A 13,598-nucleotide genomic window follows, 5' to 3' on the forward strand; every position below is an offset into this window, starting at 1 on the left:
ATTGAAAGATCAGTTTCAGTTTAGTTTTATATACCATAAATCTATTATACAGAGATGACCATTTATAGGTCCATCATACCTTTAAAGTTTTCTTTTTGTAGATTCTTTTAGTTAATCTCATGTATATCATCAACTTGCTGGTCAAAGGTCCATCTCAATCTCATTCAATATGCCACTTTCCGATTAATATTTCCATCCAACTTGGGCCCTGAGCCAAGAATTTCTTTCACCAATATGTAGCAGTTTTCACACCAGCAAGTGGTGATGGAAATAATCAACAACAATATGGACGTTTTAGTTTAGTTAGCTAATTATATCATTATTATTTGCACTTCATAAGATCTCATCATCAAATAAGGGAAATAAGTTTATCAATGAATGTTTTATTGTTATTTTAATTTGTCGTTTATAGGTAGTCAACTGAAAATAAAATTTAAATTGTGGATTCGATTAGTATTTAAACGCCGTGGTTGATTTGATTTTACATGATAACCATTTTCCACAAAAATACAAAAGAAGGTCGTTAAAAGCTTAGAATTGTAGAATACTAGAATTTGTTTGATGAGCATAGTAGAGCCAATATCCGAAAGCAACACAAATTAGAGAGCTTGTAAAGGTCCAGAAATGTTCAATCAAATAAAATTGGATGTTAAATCTTTTTCAAGAAAGTGACAAGGCTTTAAGCGTTAAGGGGTTCGTTCGGTTGTCGGTTCGAGATACTATAACTTATTTTTCGAGTGGTATGTTTGATATACACACAACTAAAAAAAAAAAGATAATTCTAAATTAAAATTGAAGTTAGTGACAGACTATATTCATCTTTAAAAATTATCCTCTTATTAGGTGTGAGTAAGCCTATGAATTTTTTTCTTTTTTTTTTTTCAACATTTACAGATTTAAAGATTTGAAATGGTATGAAACTTTGAATAGATTGAGAAGAAATTGCAGAGATGTGGATGAATTTGTGCACAGGTCTTAGCTACATACGAGACTAATTAGCTTGTGATGCAAGCAATCATAATTAACTAACTAACGAATTGCTATAAATACAGTAACTAACTAACTGAAACTTCAACAAACTAAACTGACAATTGACAAACTATATTAGGTGGCACCCGCTACCAGTCAGGATAATATGAAATTCGTTCATTCCCTTCCCCAGCTTAAAATGAAGTGAAGAGGATAGACATGGGGTTAATAATTGTGTTCTTTGATTCATAATTGTAGCCTGATTACACTGCATAATTCTTTCGGCCCTTAGTTCTTGCAGTATATAAATATTCAATTCATAAGAACATAGATGAAGGTGTACATGTATGTATAGAGTCTATAGAGGCTACACAATTTTAAGTGGCTAAAGTGGTTGGTTCACATCCATCATGTACACATGCCAATACATCTTTGTAATCCCTTGAAATGGTGAAAGAATCGTAGACGTTGCCATCACTGCTTTTCTTGTACTCAAATAAGAGAGAAGAATGGTTGAATGCGGTCAACTTGACAAAGCCAAAGTCATAGTCTCTGTAAAGACTCCACTTTGGTGTCACTTGGCTGAAATTCGACAAGTGGCTTCCTGCTCCTCCAACAACAACATGAATTGTTCCGTTCACCGTGCCTGAATACTGTGACCTTTCTTTGTTCACACATTGGTTCTGCATATGTTTTGTTACAAAATTAATGATCTTATTTAAAATTTAATTGCACTATTTTTTAACTTATACAATATATACTCGTTTCGTTTGAGAATATGCTTGTTTGGGCGCCACTAAATCCATAAAAAAAAATGTATATTTTTTCAATGAAAAAAAATCTTTTATTTTTAAATGTGTTTGACAAATTTTTAATAATAAAAGTAAAAAATTAAAAAAATAAATTTTTTTTAAGAGGTTACAATTTACATTATTTTTTAAAAGATCTTTTTTTCTTAAAAAAAATATTTTTTATATAATAAATGAATAAAAAAATACTTTTATCTTATTTTACCCAAACATATTGATAAATAAAAATTTTTTTTACATAAGATATCCAAATATAAAATCACTTCTACTTTTATAAAAAATCTTTTAAAAAAATATCATTTAAAAAAAATCTTTGTCGTGCTGAGTCTCTTTTCTTTTCTTTTCTTTTTGTACTTACTCTAAATCTCTGCATCTTTTCAATTCATCACCTAAATTTAAATGAAACGAGGGCATAGTTGGTTATTATTGTGTTTACCTGATAAATGGGGCATGTCCTTTCATAGTTATGGACATGGCCATAAAATGCAATATCCACTTTATATCTCTGCCAAAGTTTCTGCAAACTTTCCCTTCCCATTGGCTCTTCAAATGAACCCTCCAATCCATAATAAAAATCAGACGAATATCCAAGCACTCTATGTGCAGCAAAGATCAACCATGGTTGCTTCTGTCTGTCCACTGTTGCGAGACAATGCTCAATGAATTTGTATTGTTCTGTTCCTTCTCTCCAATCATGTTCAGTGTCCCCTATGCAGAAGCGAAACATGCCATAATCCGTTGAATACCTGTGTATTCAGAATGTTATTTATTATTATATATACTAATTGTATTTAAAAATTATAATATACTATTGCTTTTATTTTCACTGTCATTTTCTGATACGTCTTTGGATCTGTTGATTTGTGTAAAAAGTGATAGAATAAGATGAAACGATGAGAGAGTGCGAAAAAACACTCACTATTGCTGTGTATCAATATAAGATTTTTGTACTTTTGTTGAATTAAGCATGTTTGATGATACAAACATTAATGTCATGAATAATTTAAGAGTAATATCTATCATTTTTGAATTTAAACTTAAGTCAATTTAACCTCTTCCTGCATTAGATTTGATGCTAATGGGTTCATTTCTTACAGCTATCTTCAATGTTGAAGTTAAAATTATTTGGAGAACTAAAATAGACTCAAACGGTAAGCCCTTCATGCTTCATTTGGTTCCGTTGGTTTAACCAAGTTGAATTTTGATTGAACTAAATAATAGATACTCTATGTGTTCCCTTTTATCTATCACCATCACTTTTTAATATATCTATAGACAAAAATAACAACTTTTTACAATTGACAGCATAAATAATTATCCAACAGAATAGATGTGATTGCAAGATTGTATCAGATGTTTTAAGCAGTGCCATCATATATATAATAATAAAATTAAATGAACAGCACTAAGATTTTCATAAAACAGCATGTACCAGAACTTTTCTCTGTTTTCTGCTGGGACATAAAACATGGTCTGAGCCAAAACTCCACATTCACCACCTGAATCTGTAGTATTATAAAAGGATCCCGTGTTGGGCCAATCACGCTCATGATTACCACTGCATCATGATCACACAATTACGAATTCTAATACATCAATACAAAAGTAATTGAAAAATATTGTTCTTATAACATAGGACAAACCTACCTGCCAATCATATATGGCACTTTTGATGCAATTGGTTCCACTTGAGCAGTGAATTGGTCCCATTGTGAGATGTATCCATTTGCATAAGTCATGTCTCCAATGTGGAAAACAATGTCAATGTTTTCTAAATCCTTGATGAGCTGGTCTGTTGTGTTGAGTGAACCAGGTTGATAGTTGTTATACTCGTTTGAACCGTCACGTTCAGCCTGCAAACTTATTGGATCAGAAGTAAATCTTTTTCAGCCCTCATCCTCTTGAAAGTTTGTTATTTTAGCCTAACTAAGATTCTAAAGAAAGTTTAGATAAGTTCGGTGTAGGTGTTGATCATTCTATTAAGATCAGAACAAAGATACAAGCCCGACTAGCACTTCCAAATTTTTCGCAACATAAGATAGGATAAAAAAAATGGTTTAACATTACCTTGCCCATGTCACCAAATATGATTACACGTTGGAGTGAGTTCTGTCCAGGATAAGGTGATGACTTGAATGAATATTGCTTGCTCCAAATTTCTGAACCATTAGACAAAAGATGCCCCAATCGGTATGTGTACCTGAAGAAAATATATTTGAAAGAAAGAAATTATGAAACAAAGTCTGCCTGTTACTCAGTTTGCTATCAAAATACATGGATATCAATAACCATACACTTTATTTGGCCACAGTTCTTTAAGAAAACTTGTGTGGATGAACCCGGGATCACGCCAACCTACAGTGCTTGCTGGTGAACCTGCACAGTGGCAAAGGAAGATCATGGTTTCAAATAATTAGTGATCTTGAATATTGATGATAGCCAGGATTCATAAGGTAACAGGGATTATGCATGTGTTTATATCTGATTAAACCTAAAATCGTTAGTTTTCTCACCAACGGCTCAAATGCGAGCCTAATCGAAGTTCTTGCATATTTGCCAAGCAGAAATTTAAGTTATGAGTAAGGTTAAATAAAGTTATAATTCAAGAGTATTATTTCTGCCATAGAAAAGTTGATTTAGCCGATTGAATGAAGCATACCACACATGGCGTTGCGACCAAATGTCAATGTTCCAGCAGGAGATTGCACTGGAGTCTTTCCCTTAATACTCCACTCAACAAATGGTGTAGCTTCACTTATGTCATATCCACTTGTCCATGTAACTGTCATCTGCATAAATCACTGTATATTTCATCTTTTCATAGACGTGTGTTCAAAATTTACTAAACTTTATAGATCAAGTGTCTAAGGAGTAGGGTACTGAATTTTATCAAGTTGATTCATATAAAGGGTATGTATCACACTATCACTCGCTATGCTCAACTAAATTGTTATGGCTTGTGATAAATATCTTAAGACATAAGAAATAAACTTACTTCATCCCAAGACTTCCCTTGAGCAATGCGCGGATACAGAGGTGCCTTAGGATTCACAAATGATATGAAATTGGAGACTGTAACAAGTTTAGGCTGCAATGATCAATCAATTACAATTAATTAACGGCTAGCAATTTCATAAAATAAAAATCATATACATATTCTGAATCAAGATAATACTGAGCTGTTTTTGTAAACAGCAAATGCTAGATCAAAGTTTCTAAGGTAACACTCAATATTATTAGAAGACAACAAATACAAGAACAGCTGCAATAGTCATGGACATACATTCAATAGTCCGCCAGAAAATAGCGCGAAGGAAAAGTCGGCACGCTGGTTGATCAATTGGAACTTCAAAGAAGCCTTTCCTGTCTTTGTATACATTGAATTGGAGTAATTCACAAATTTGTACTGGAACAAACATTCAAAACGATAACATCAGCAGGGTACCACTTTGAAGTAGTTAACCACTTAACCTTAATACAATCTAGCAAGAGTACAAGTTAATCATAAAGAGATTAATGAATAACATACTAACCTTTATTGGTGCTGAGCATATGTATGGAGTATCTTCTTTTGGATCATTAACCGGTGGACATGTCGATGAGCTGCAATTAACAAAATAACAATAATAATTAAAAAATACACTAGAATGTCACGGTGACAAATAAAGCCGAATAAATAGAGTATTTGATACATTTTCGGTTAATGCAGGTGATTGCTTGTTAAAGCATCCCATCTAGTGTTGAGTTCTATGCAATACTGAATTTACGTTGAATATGAGGAACAGAGTAAGAACATTACTTGAACTTTGCAGGAGAGAAAACTCCAACCCAATCATCTGCAGATGGGTCAGGGTGATAAACATTCACAGTCACCCATTGGGTATCTTCACCCTGAAATCAAATATGTGAAAAGCACATGAATTGAATGCTGCACACAAGATAAATATGTTTTTGAACATCCGAACTCTTCATAAAAATGTGTCAACACTTATTTACTAGAATCTTGGTGTGGTCCCCACTTAAGCAGCCTAACTCTTACTTTTCATGTTTAAATTAGTTATCAATAAACACTTGCTTTTAGACGTGCAGTCCAAAATCACAATAGTGTCATCGTGGCGCCCTCTGGAACGGCATTAGAACAGAAATTGCAACAGCATCAGTACCATTAATTTTGTCTCTGGCGGAAATTAAAACTAACCTAACCATCTGCAATTTTAAACGGTTGAAAACAAACCAAGGTAGAGCTAGAACTTGTCTGAATCAAACATGGTCAACTTCTCTGGATAGATACAAGATCAAAATCAGAACAGAAGGAGCATGTTGATGGTGATATATACCTTTGTGCCAAGAAGATAAGGGGAGGCTGCAATGGAGGCGTTACTGTGGAGCGAAACAACAGCCTTATAGATTGCAATCTTGGCGAGTGGTTGTTCCCCGAAGCCATGAAAGTGAGCCAAAGCGATGCTCAAGTTGATAAGCAACGAAACAAGAAGAATCATACTGCCTCTAAGGATCAAAACAATTACACCATGACCATCGTATAATACTTCCATATATATGAATATATTATTGGGTTTTAGTTGCACATGCAATTTTTGTGAAACCAAGGGAGAATCAGATAAGCATAATAATTGAACATTGGAAATATGTATATATATATATATATATATATATATATATATATATATATATATATATATATATATATATATATATCAATGTGCATATGAAAAAAACTATATTATTGTTGACTTTCTTATGATTTACTAGCGTGCTTACCGTTTCTGTGTTTCGCACTCAACACAAGGATATTCAAACGGCATAGCAGTGGAAACAGGAAAGAGCAAGTGAGAGGGTTTTAATTAATAATAAGACTATGAAAAAATAAGAAAAGGAAGGAAGAAGAAATTTTTATTGTTATGTTGTAGTTGTAACAATGCTACTTATTTATACTGATTACTAAACTGATTTTGAATTTTAAAATAAACTAAAATAATTTAATTCTGTTAGAAAAAAATAAGTATAACTAGCTTAAAAAAATAAGATAATAAATTTTATTTAAAAAAAAGATAAAATAACAAATAAAAATAAAATAAAAATTTAATAATTAATTTATTTTTATTCATAAAAAAATATTCATATATATTGAAGTAATGAGTGGACTTGAAGTAGCAGTAGGGAAGACTCAAAAGATGTATGCAATTTGTTAAATGTATCTTCCACCTACCTACCAAGCCTTCAACTCTCTCTAGTCCGTTCAAATATTTGAAAATTCATCGTTAATAGATTATATGGGGCCATCTAGTGTACAGATGTGCCCGTACAGATTTTTGTTCTTTTGTGGCTAAAAAAGCGTGTCATTAAAAGTGTTGCTTAAAGAGAAAGTGTTACCCTTAATCGTTAACTTGGCTCTGATACCAATTTTTAAAAATGTAATTTCTTTTTCAAAATTATTAACTCTTCATATTTTGCTTCGAATAAGTTTATAATTTGTATAAATTTGGTTGGTGGTACTTTATAATTTGTAATTTCATAATCAAAAGTATTGAGCATTACTAATTCTGATTTCATTTTTATAGTTTTTCAATCTTGTTTTAGTTTATAATATTGATTATTGTATATAAAATCTTTTATCTGTTTATAATTTTTCAAATCCTCCAAAACTTCTTTTATTTCTACACTTTCTGTTGTTTCTAAATATCTTTTTAATTTTTCAACTTCATTTTCCATTTTTTTCTTTCAACAGCTTTAATTCTTTTAAGTCATAATATGGTGTTCCAGACATTTATAAATTTTTTAAGTTTAGCTCCAACTTGTATATATTTGTTCTTATTTCTATCCTTTTTATTATAAGGTCATTAATTTCGAACTGAAGATTATTTAATTCCCTTTTATACTCCTTTATTTTACTTTTTAATTTTTTTTGCCCTTTTTCTTTTTATTTTGTTTTCTGGTCTTTCAATCTTTGTATACTTCATTATTTATCTTAGAATTTCTGCAAATTCTATCATCGATTCATCACTATTTTCTAGAGATTCTATCAATTTGTCTAACTCTTCAACTTCTCCTTTCAATTTGTCATAAATTATTTTTAGAGCTTCAAATGCTCTTTGATTTATTTCAGAAAACTGTAAATAATTCAACCGATTTTTTCTTTCAAAGAGCTCTTGTTTCTTGTCTTGATAGGTTACATATATTTTTTCTTTATTTATTGTCATAGCTTAGTGTTTAGGGTTTCATTTAATTTTTCGACCTTTTTTGTTAATTCTTTTATTTCAGAATTTTCTTCTTTAATCTTTAACTTAGATAAACTTAAAGGGCTATTAATTTTGGATTCTCTTATTTGAAAATTTGATGAAACTAATTTTCCGGATGGTTCTTTTAGTAAAAGAACTAGGTTTTCAATAGCTTTATATTTTGGTATTTCTGTCTTTACAATTTTCTGAAATAATTCATCGACATAAATTCTTTCTCTGTTTTTAAATATTATACTATGATGACTATTTGTTAAAGCATAATTTATTGCATATGTAATTGAAAATGGTTCATCGTCTTATTCCATTAGATTCTTTCTGTGAAATTTATAAGCCAAACTTATAGATCTTCCAAGATTTTCAGTTGATAAAGGTATAGCATATCCAAGATGGGCATTGAATTTAACATTTACGTTTGCCAAGTTTCCATGAACAATTCCAATTATTTGATCAATTGGGTCATCAGTAATTCTTTTGTCACAGATTGCTAAACTTATTGGTGAATTAATTCCTTTCATATATGTAGATTTGATTAAGACTTGTATAGTACTAATATGAATCCATCCAATTTTAGATCTTTTTTGTTGATCCTTAATTTTCTCAATCTGTTTACTCAATTTTTCATCATTTATCAAGGCTATTTCAAGTTCTCCATTAGCAGATTTTATCTTTATAGGGGCTTCAAGTTGAATTTTTCCATAGTATATTATATTTTTTCTATTAAAAACTTCTTTTAAAAGATTTTGTTTGTTAAAATTTTTATTTGATTTAAGGTTTAATTATGTTTTTAGAACAGCCTGTTTTTCATTGTCTAATAAGGCAGATAATCTATAATAATCAGATTCTTCCGTTAATTCTAAACTTTCTAAATAATTCATAACTATGAGATTAAGATAAAGGCGTACCTTTCTGGAGAAAAACTTCCTTTATTTAGAATATTTTACATAAGATGTTTTTATCTCCAGAGGGGAGATTGTAGATACTAACTCCAGAGGGGAGTTTAGAATTGGTTTTTCCTAAGGGAATTCTTCTTCAAACTATAGAATTGCATCGGCCGCTTCCTCCTTGCTCTCCTGGCATATGAGTACTCTTAGCCTTCTGCTTTCTATTGTTTGATGCCTTCTTCAATTGCCTAAGCAACCTATTTATAATGGTTGGGTCTGATGGACAACTCCCATCCTTACCCTTCTTATGACGTCATTGCTTACGTCATTGTTTATTATCTTGCACCAGCTACATTGTTGGTGCTCTATGACCTAAGCGCTTACGTCACTACGCAATAATATTGAGAGATGCTTCAGATGTGCAGTCCTCCTCTTTCATCATGTGACCTTCAGATGCGTTGTCTTCTTCCTTTATCATGTGGGCTGATTCCGTTTCATTATTGCTTTCTTCAGATAACTCTGAGACACATAGCTGGCACTTGTGGTCTTCTCTGTCTTTTATCAAATAGCAGAGATTCCTCTTTATCCCTTCGGAGAGCTTTTCTAAGAGTCCAGATAAGTTGTAGAATGCTGATTCAAATTCCACTAAGAGTCTCATCTCTCTTTCTTCAATTTCATTCCTTTTACTGGACACAAGCAAAGTATTTCTGCTTTTATAATTGATTCTTGTGTGAGATTCTCTTGTTATCTTTTGAGTTCTTTCGAAGACCCTTGCTAGTGTGCTGGCTAGTCTTCCTTCATGACTGTAGATTGTTAAATCTTGAACTTGATCAATTGGTTGAAAATTTCCTGGGAAGACGGACATGAAGATTACTTGATGTGCTGGAACCAAGCATTCTTCTTCTTCATTAAAAATAGGTTGACTATTCGTAAATTTTAGGGATATATCCCTTGGATTTACGTTGTCAATCATATTTTTAAATCTCTTTACTGCATCAATAAATCCTGCAGGAAACTCACTAATAATTTTCAAATCATTAAAAATTAAAATTGTATCAATTAATCCATACTGGAAAAACTGATAGGTGTCAGATGGTGAAGCCTCTGGAAATATAACCAGCTTTGTTAGCTGTTCTTTGGCAATAGGATAATATCCCAAGATTGCCCTTTTTTCTTCAGTCCAATTTAGGACTATGTTAAGGGTTTCTCTGAGATTTGATCTACAGACCCTTTTCTTTTCCTTGATTTCGGCCCTTGTAGGAATGTTTCTTATTATTTCTGTTCTCTGGGTTTGAATTGGAGCTTTATCTACTCTTTTTAGGGTTTGCTCTGGATGAAGAGCTTCATATTCCCTGAAAGATTCCTTTGCTTCTTCCAGTGTTAAAAACCCTCCTTTATGAATTATCCTTGATTGATGTGTAAATGGTGCTGCTTTTTCCCAGGCATCATATACTCCTTTCATGGGGCCATTATAAATTACATAATATTTTTTATCTTGGGTGGATTTTTTAATAATTTCAGCAATTGTTTTATTTTCTGGAATTTTTTCACCTGATTTGTCCACCACGCTTAGCTGGCTGAACTCTGATGGTTTTGGTTGTTGTGTTGATTTCATTGCTTCGATGGCCTTTTTGAGGGATTTGATCTGTATCCTTATTTGCTGACAATGCTTGCATTTTTCAAGTTCTTCTTCGTATTTCTGAATTTCTTGATCTAATGTGTTGTAGACGAACTCCATTCTCTTGTTAATGTATCTGCAATAACATTTTTGTCACCTTTAATATATTCAATTTTTATTGGATATTGTAACAAAAATAATTGCCATCTTACCAATCGTCCATGATTATAATCAACTTTTAAATTATATCGTATGAAACCTGTTAGATAACTTGAATCTATCCTTAATGTAAATTCTCTGGGTAGTAAATCAATTTTCCATTTCTTAAGAGATTTAATTGCTGCTAGAGTTTCCTTTTCATGAGTGGTATATCTCCGTTCTGTTGGAGTAAAAGTCCCTGAAATATACCTGCAAAGTAATTCCTTTGGGGAATATTTAGAATCTAGTGATTCTTTTTCTTGTTCCAAACTTTTTATAGCTTTCTTAGCTTTTAGACATCCTGACCAGGTTATGTCTGAAGCATCTGTTTCTACTATTAAGTAGTCATTTTCTTTTGGAATATAAAGTTCTGGAAGTTTTTCACATAATTGTTTAATCCTTTGAATTTGCATACTGTCTTTTTCATCCCATTTCCATTCTTTTTTAGTACTTATTTTTGGAAATAAGCTTTTAGTGCATTCTGTTATATTCTTTAAAAATCCTTGATCAGAAATATAATTTATACATCCTAAAAATCTTTGTAATTGTTTTCTATCTTCTATCTTATTAGGGAATAAATTTACCTTTTCTAGGACATTTGGCTGAAGTTTTAGCTTTCCTTGAGTGGATAGAATTAATCCAAGAAATTCTATTTCTTGTTTTGCTATTCTTGCTTTCTTTTTGCTAAGAACTAGTCCTTTTTCCTTACATCTTTCTAAAACTATTAATAATTTTTGAAGATGATCTTCTTTATCCTGTTTTGTAAAAATTAGTATATCATCAATGTACACTAAAACAAATTCATTTAACTCTTTTAGATTTTCTTCCATAAATCTTTGATAAATACCTGGAGCTTGTTTTAATCCGAATGGTAATACATTCCATTCATAGAGTAACACACTTGTTGATTCTTTTGTTGGGCAAGTAAAAGCAGTTAATTTCTTTGTTTTTTCGTCTAAACGAAGTTGCCAATATCCTGATTTTGCATCAAGAGATGAAAACCAAGTCGCTCCTTTTATTTTTTCTAAAATATAATCTTTTCTTGGAAGTTTATGAGCATCACCAATAGTTGCTTCATTCATCTTCTTATAGTTAATAACCATTCTTCGTTTTCCTCTATTAATTTCATTATTGTTTTCGACATAAAAGGCTGGAGCTGCATGAGGACTTTTACTTAATCTTATAATTCCTTTTTCCAAAAGATCTCTACATTCTAAAGAGAACTCTTCTCTATCTCTTGCAGAATAAGGAATTTTATTTGGAACATTTATCTCTTTTATAGGATCTTTTAATTTAATGCTTACTAATTCGTTATTTGTATTTTTAATATCTAACGGATTTTCAGCACAAATTTCATCCAAAAGTTCCTCTATCTTTATTTCAAGATTATTTTTTGGAATGTTTATCTGAAAGTATAAATTTAAATAACATGTTTCTAATATAGAAAATATTTTAAATTTTAAGATCTTATCTATAGTAGTAGTTGGTATTTTTATACGTTTTGATTTTTGATTTATTGAAGAATCATGTGGAGCTTTTAAAACTATATATGTTAATTCTTGAATGAATGGATGATATAGTTTTAAAAAGTTATTTCCTATGATAAAATCCATTCCAGAATCTAACATATATATAGATGGAACAATGAACCTATAATTTTGAATAAAAATTTCAGTCATCTCTGTTTTTTGGTCAATTTTATGTATTGATTTGTCAGCTATTCTAACTCTTAATGGTTTCTTTAATTTTTTCCAATCAAGTTTTATGTTTGAACTAGCAAAGCATTGTGTTGCTCCAGAATCTATAAAAGCATTTATAAATTTTTCTGTTATTTTTATAGTAATAAATGTGGCATTATTACTCAGTCTCTGAGTCTGTTTCTGAGACATATTCAAAAATATAGTCTAGGTTATCATCAGATTCCTCTAAAGGTTCCATAAAACAAGACTTAGCAATTTCTATTTGTTTAGTAAGATCTTTTTTATCCTTCTTTTTCGGACATTCATTTGCATAATGTCCTTCTTCTTGGCAATACCAGCACTTACAGTTTTCTTTTTTATTTGGGCAATAGTCACTTTTTTGCCTTTTGTTTTTATTGTTATTTCTTGTTCTAAAATACCTCTTTTTTCTCCAGTTTGGATAGTATTTTCTTTTTCTAAATTGATATTTTCTCTTTCTCTGAAAATTTTTATTAAGCCCATATTTTTGGGGTATCTCTTCATTATCCTGACAGCAGATTCTAATTATATTTGCAAATCTTTTTTGTGTTGCTTCTTGCATACAACGCTCTTTTATTTCCTCTCTTATTGCAGCGGTTGCTCCACCAAAATTATTTTCAATTGTCCCTCTATTTATTTCTCTTATAAATCTTCCCATTATGAATTCATTAGCAGGATATGGAAGTTTTGTTATATACATACTAAGATAATGATTTTTATCTTCTTCTTTTAATTTGTAATAATGTATTCTATATTCACATATATAAGATTCCACATTACATAGATCATATATCTGGATATTAGCTAAATGGTTTTTTGCTTCTTGATATTCTTTATTATAGACTTCTTGTTTATGATCTATAATATTTTTTCCAAAAAATTCTTTATATAGAATCATCATTATATATAATATCTTATCATAAGCTGTTATTTTTGTTGCTAAATCTTCTATTATTTGGTTTTCTATTGATGTCATATAATCTCTTATAGTTCCTTTAGTATGAAATCCTATGTAATTCTAAATATCTCTTCCAGACAATTCACTAAGCTTTGGATTAGTAAAAGCTTCTAATAAAAAGGAATTCAACCACTTTTCGAAAATTTCTTTTTCATTCTTTTTACAGTCTAAATCAAGCATTGTTTCTCCT

The 13,598-nt window shown here is 30.8% G+C and overlaps 1 protein-coding gene across 2 annotated transcripts; it reads right to left on the bottom strand.

The window, feature by feature from the left end:
• Positions 1-1,189: 1,189 nt before the first annotated feature.
• Positions 1,190-6,716, bottom strand: LOC112805206 (probable inactive purple acid phosphatase 27). 2 transcript variants are annotated; one of them, XM_025847620.3, is made up of 13 exons: positions 6,558-6,716; positions 6,116-6,284; positions 5,578-5,669; positions 5,312-5,381; positions 5,062-5,184; positions 4,774-4,866; positions 4,438-4,567; positions 4,073-4,154; positions 3,846-3,978; positions 3,426-3,631; positions 3,211-3,336; positions 2,215-2,524; positions 1,190-1,652 (listed from the first exon to the last, which is right to left on the bottom strand). In XM_025847620.3, the coding sequence occupies exons 1-13, from the start codon at positions 6,599-6,601 to the stop codon at positions 1,347-1,349; spliced, it is 1,884 nt and encodes a 627-aa protein (XP_025703405.1). In that variant the 5' UTR covers positions 6,602-6,716; the 3' UTR covers positions 1,190-1,346. The 2 variants fall into 2 exon arrangements, with proteins under 2 accessions (XP_025703405.1, XP_025703399.1); XM_025847614.3 differs by lacking the exon at positions 6,558-6,716 and having other exon boundaries at positions 6,116-6,436.
• Between the last annotated feature and the right edge of the window lie 6,882 nt (positions 6,717-13,598).

Source organism: Arachis hypogaea, chromosome 1 (assembly GCF_003086295.3).
Source record: "Arachis hypogaea cultivar Tifrunner chromosome 1, arahy.Tifrunner.gnm2.J5K5, whole genome shotgun sequence".
Lineage (NCBI taxonomy): Eukaryota > Viridiplantae > Streptophyta > Magnoliopsida > Fabales > Fabaceae > Arachis > Arachis hypogaea.

What these genes read in the sequence shown, in the direction of transcription:
- LOC112805206 (XM_025847614.3), bottom strand. Translation starts at nt 6,331, where the DNA reads ATGGAAGTATTATACGATGGTCATGGTGTAATTGTTTTGATCCTTAGA. An exon ending in TGGTCGCAACGCCATGTGTG is followed by an intron (nt 4,155 to 4,437) that starts GTATGCTTCATT and finishes GCCACTGTGCAG; the next exon opens with GTTCACCAGCAAGCACTGTA. An exon ending in GTGCCATATATGATTGGCAG is followed by an intron (nt 3,337 to 3,425) that starts GTAGGTTTGTCC and finishes ATCATGATGCAG; the next exon opens with TGGTAATCATGAGCGTGATT.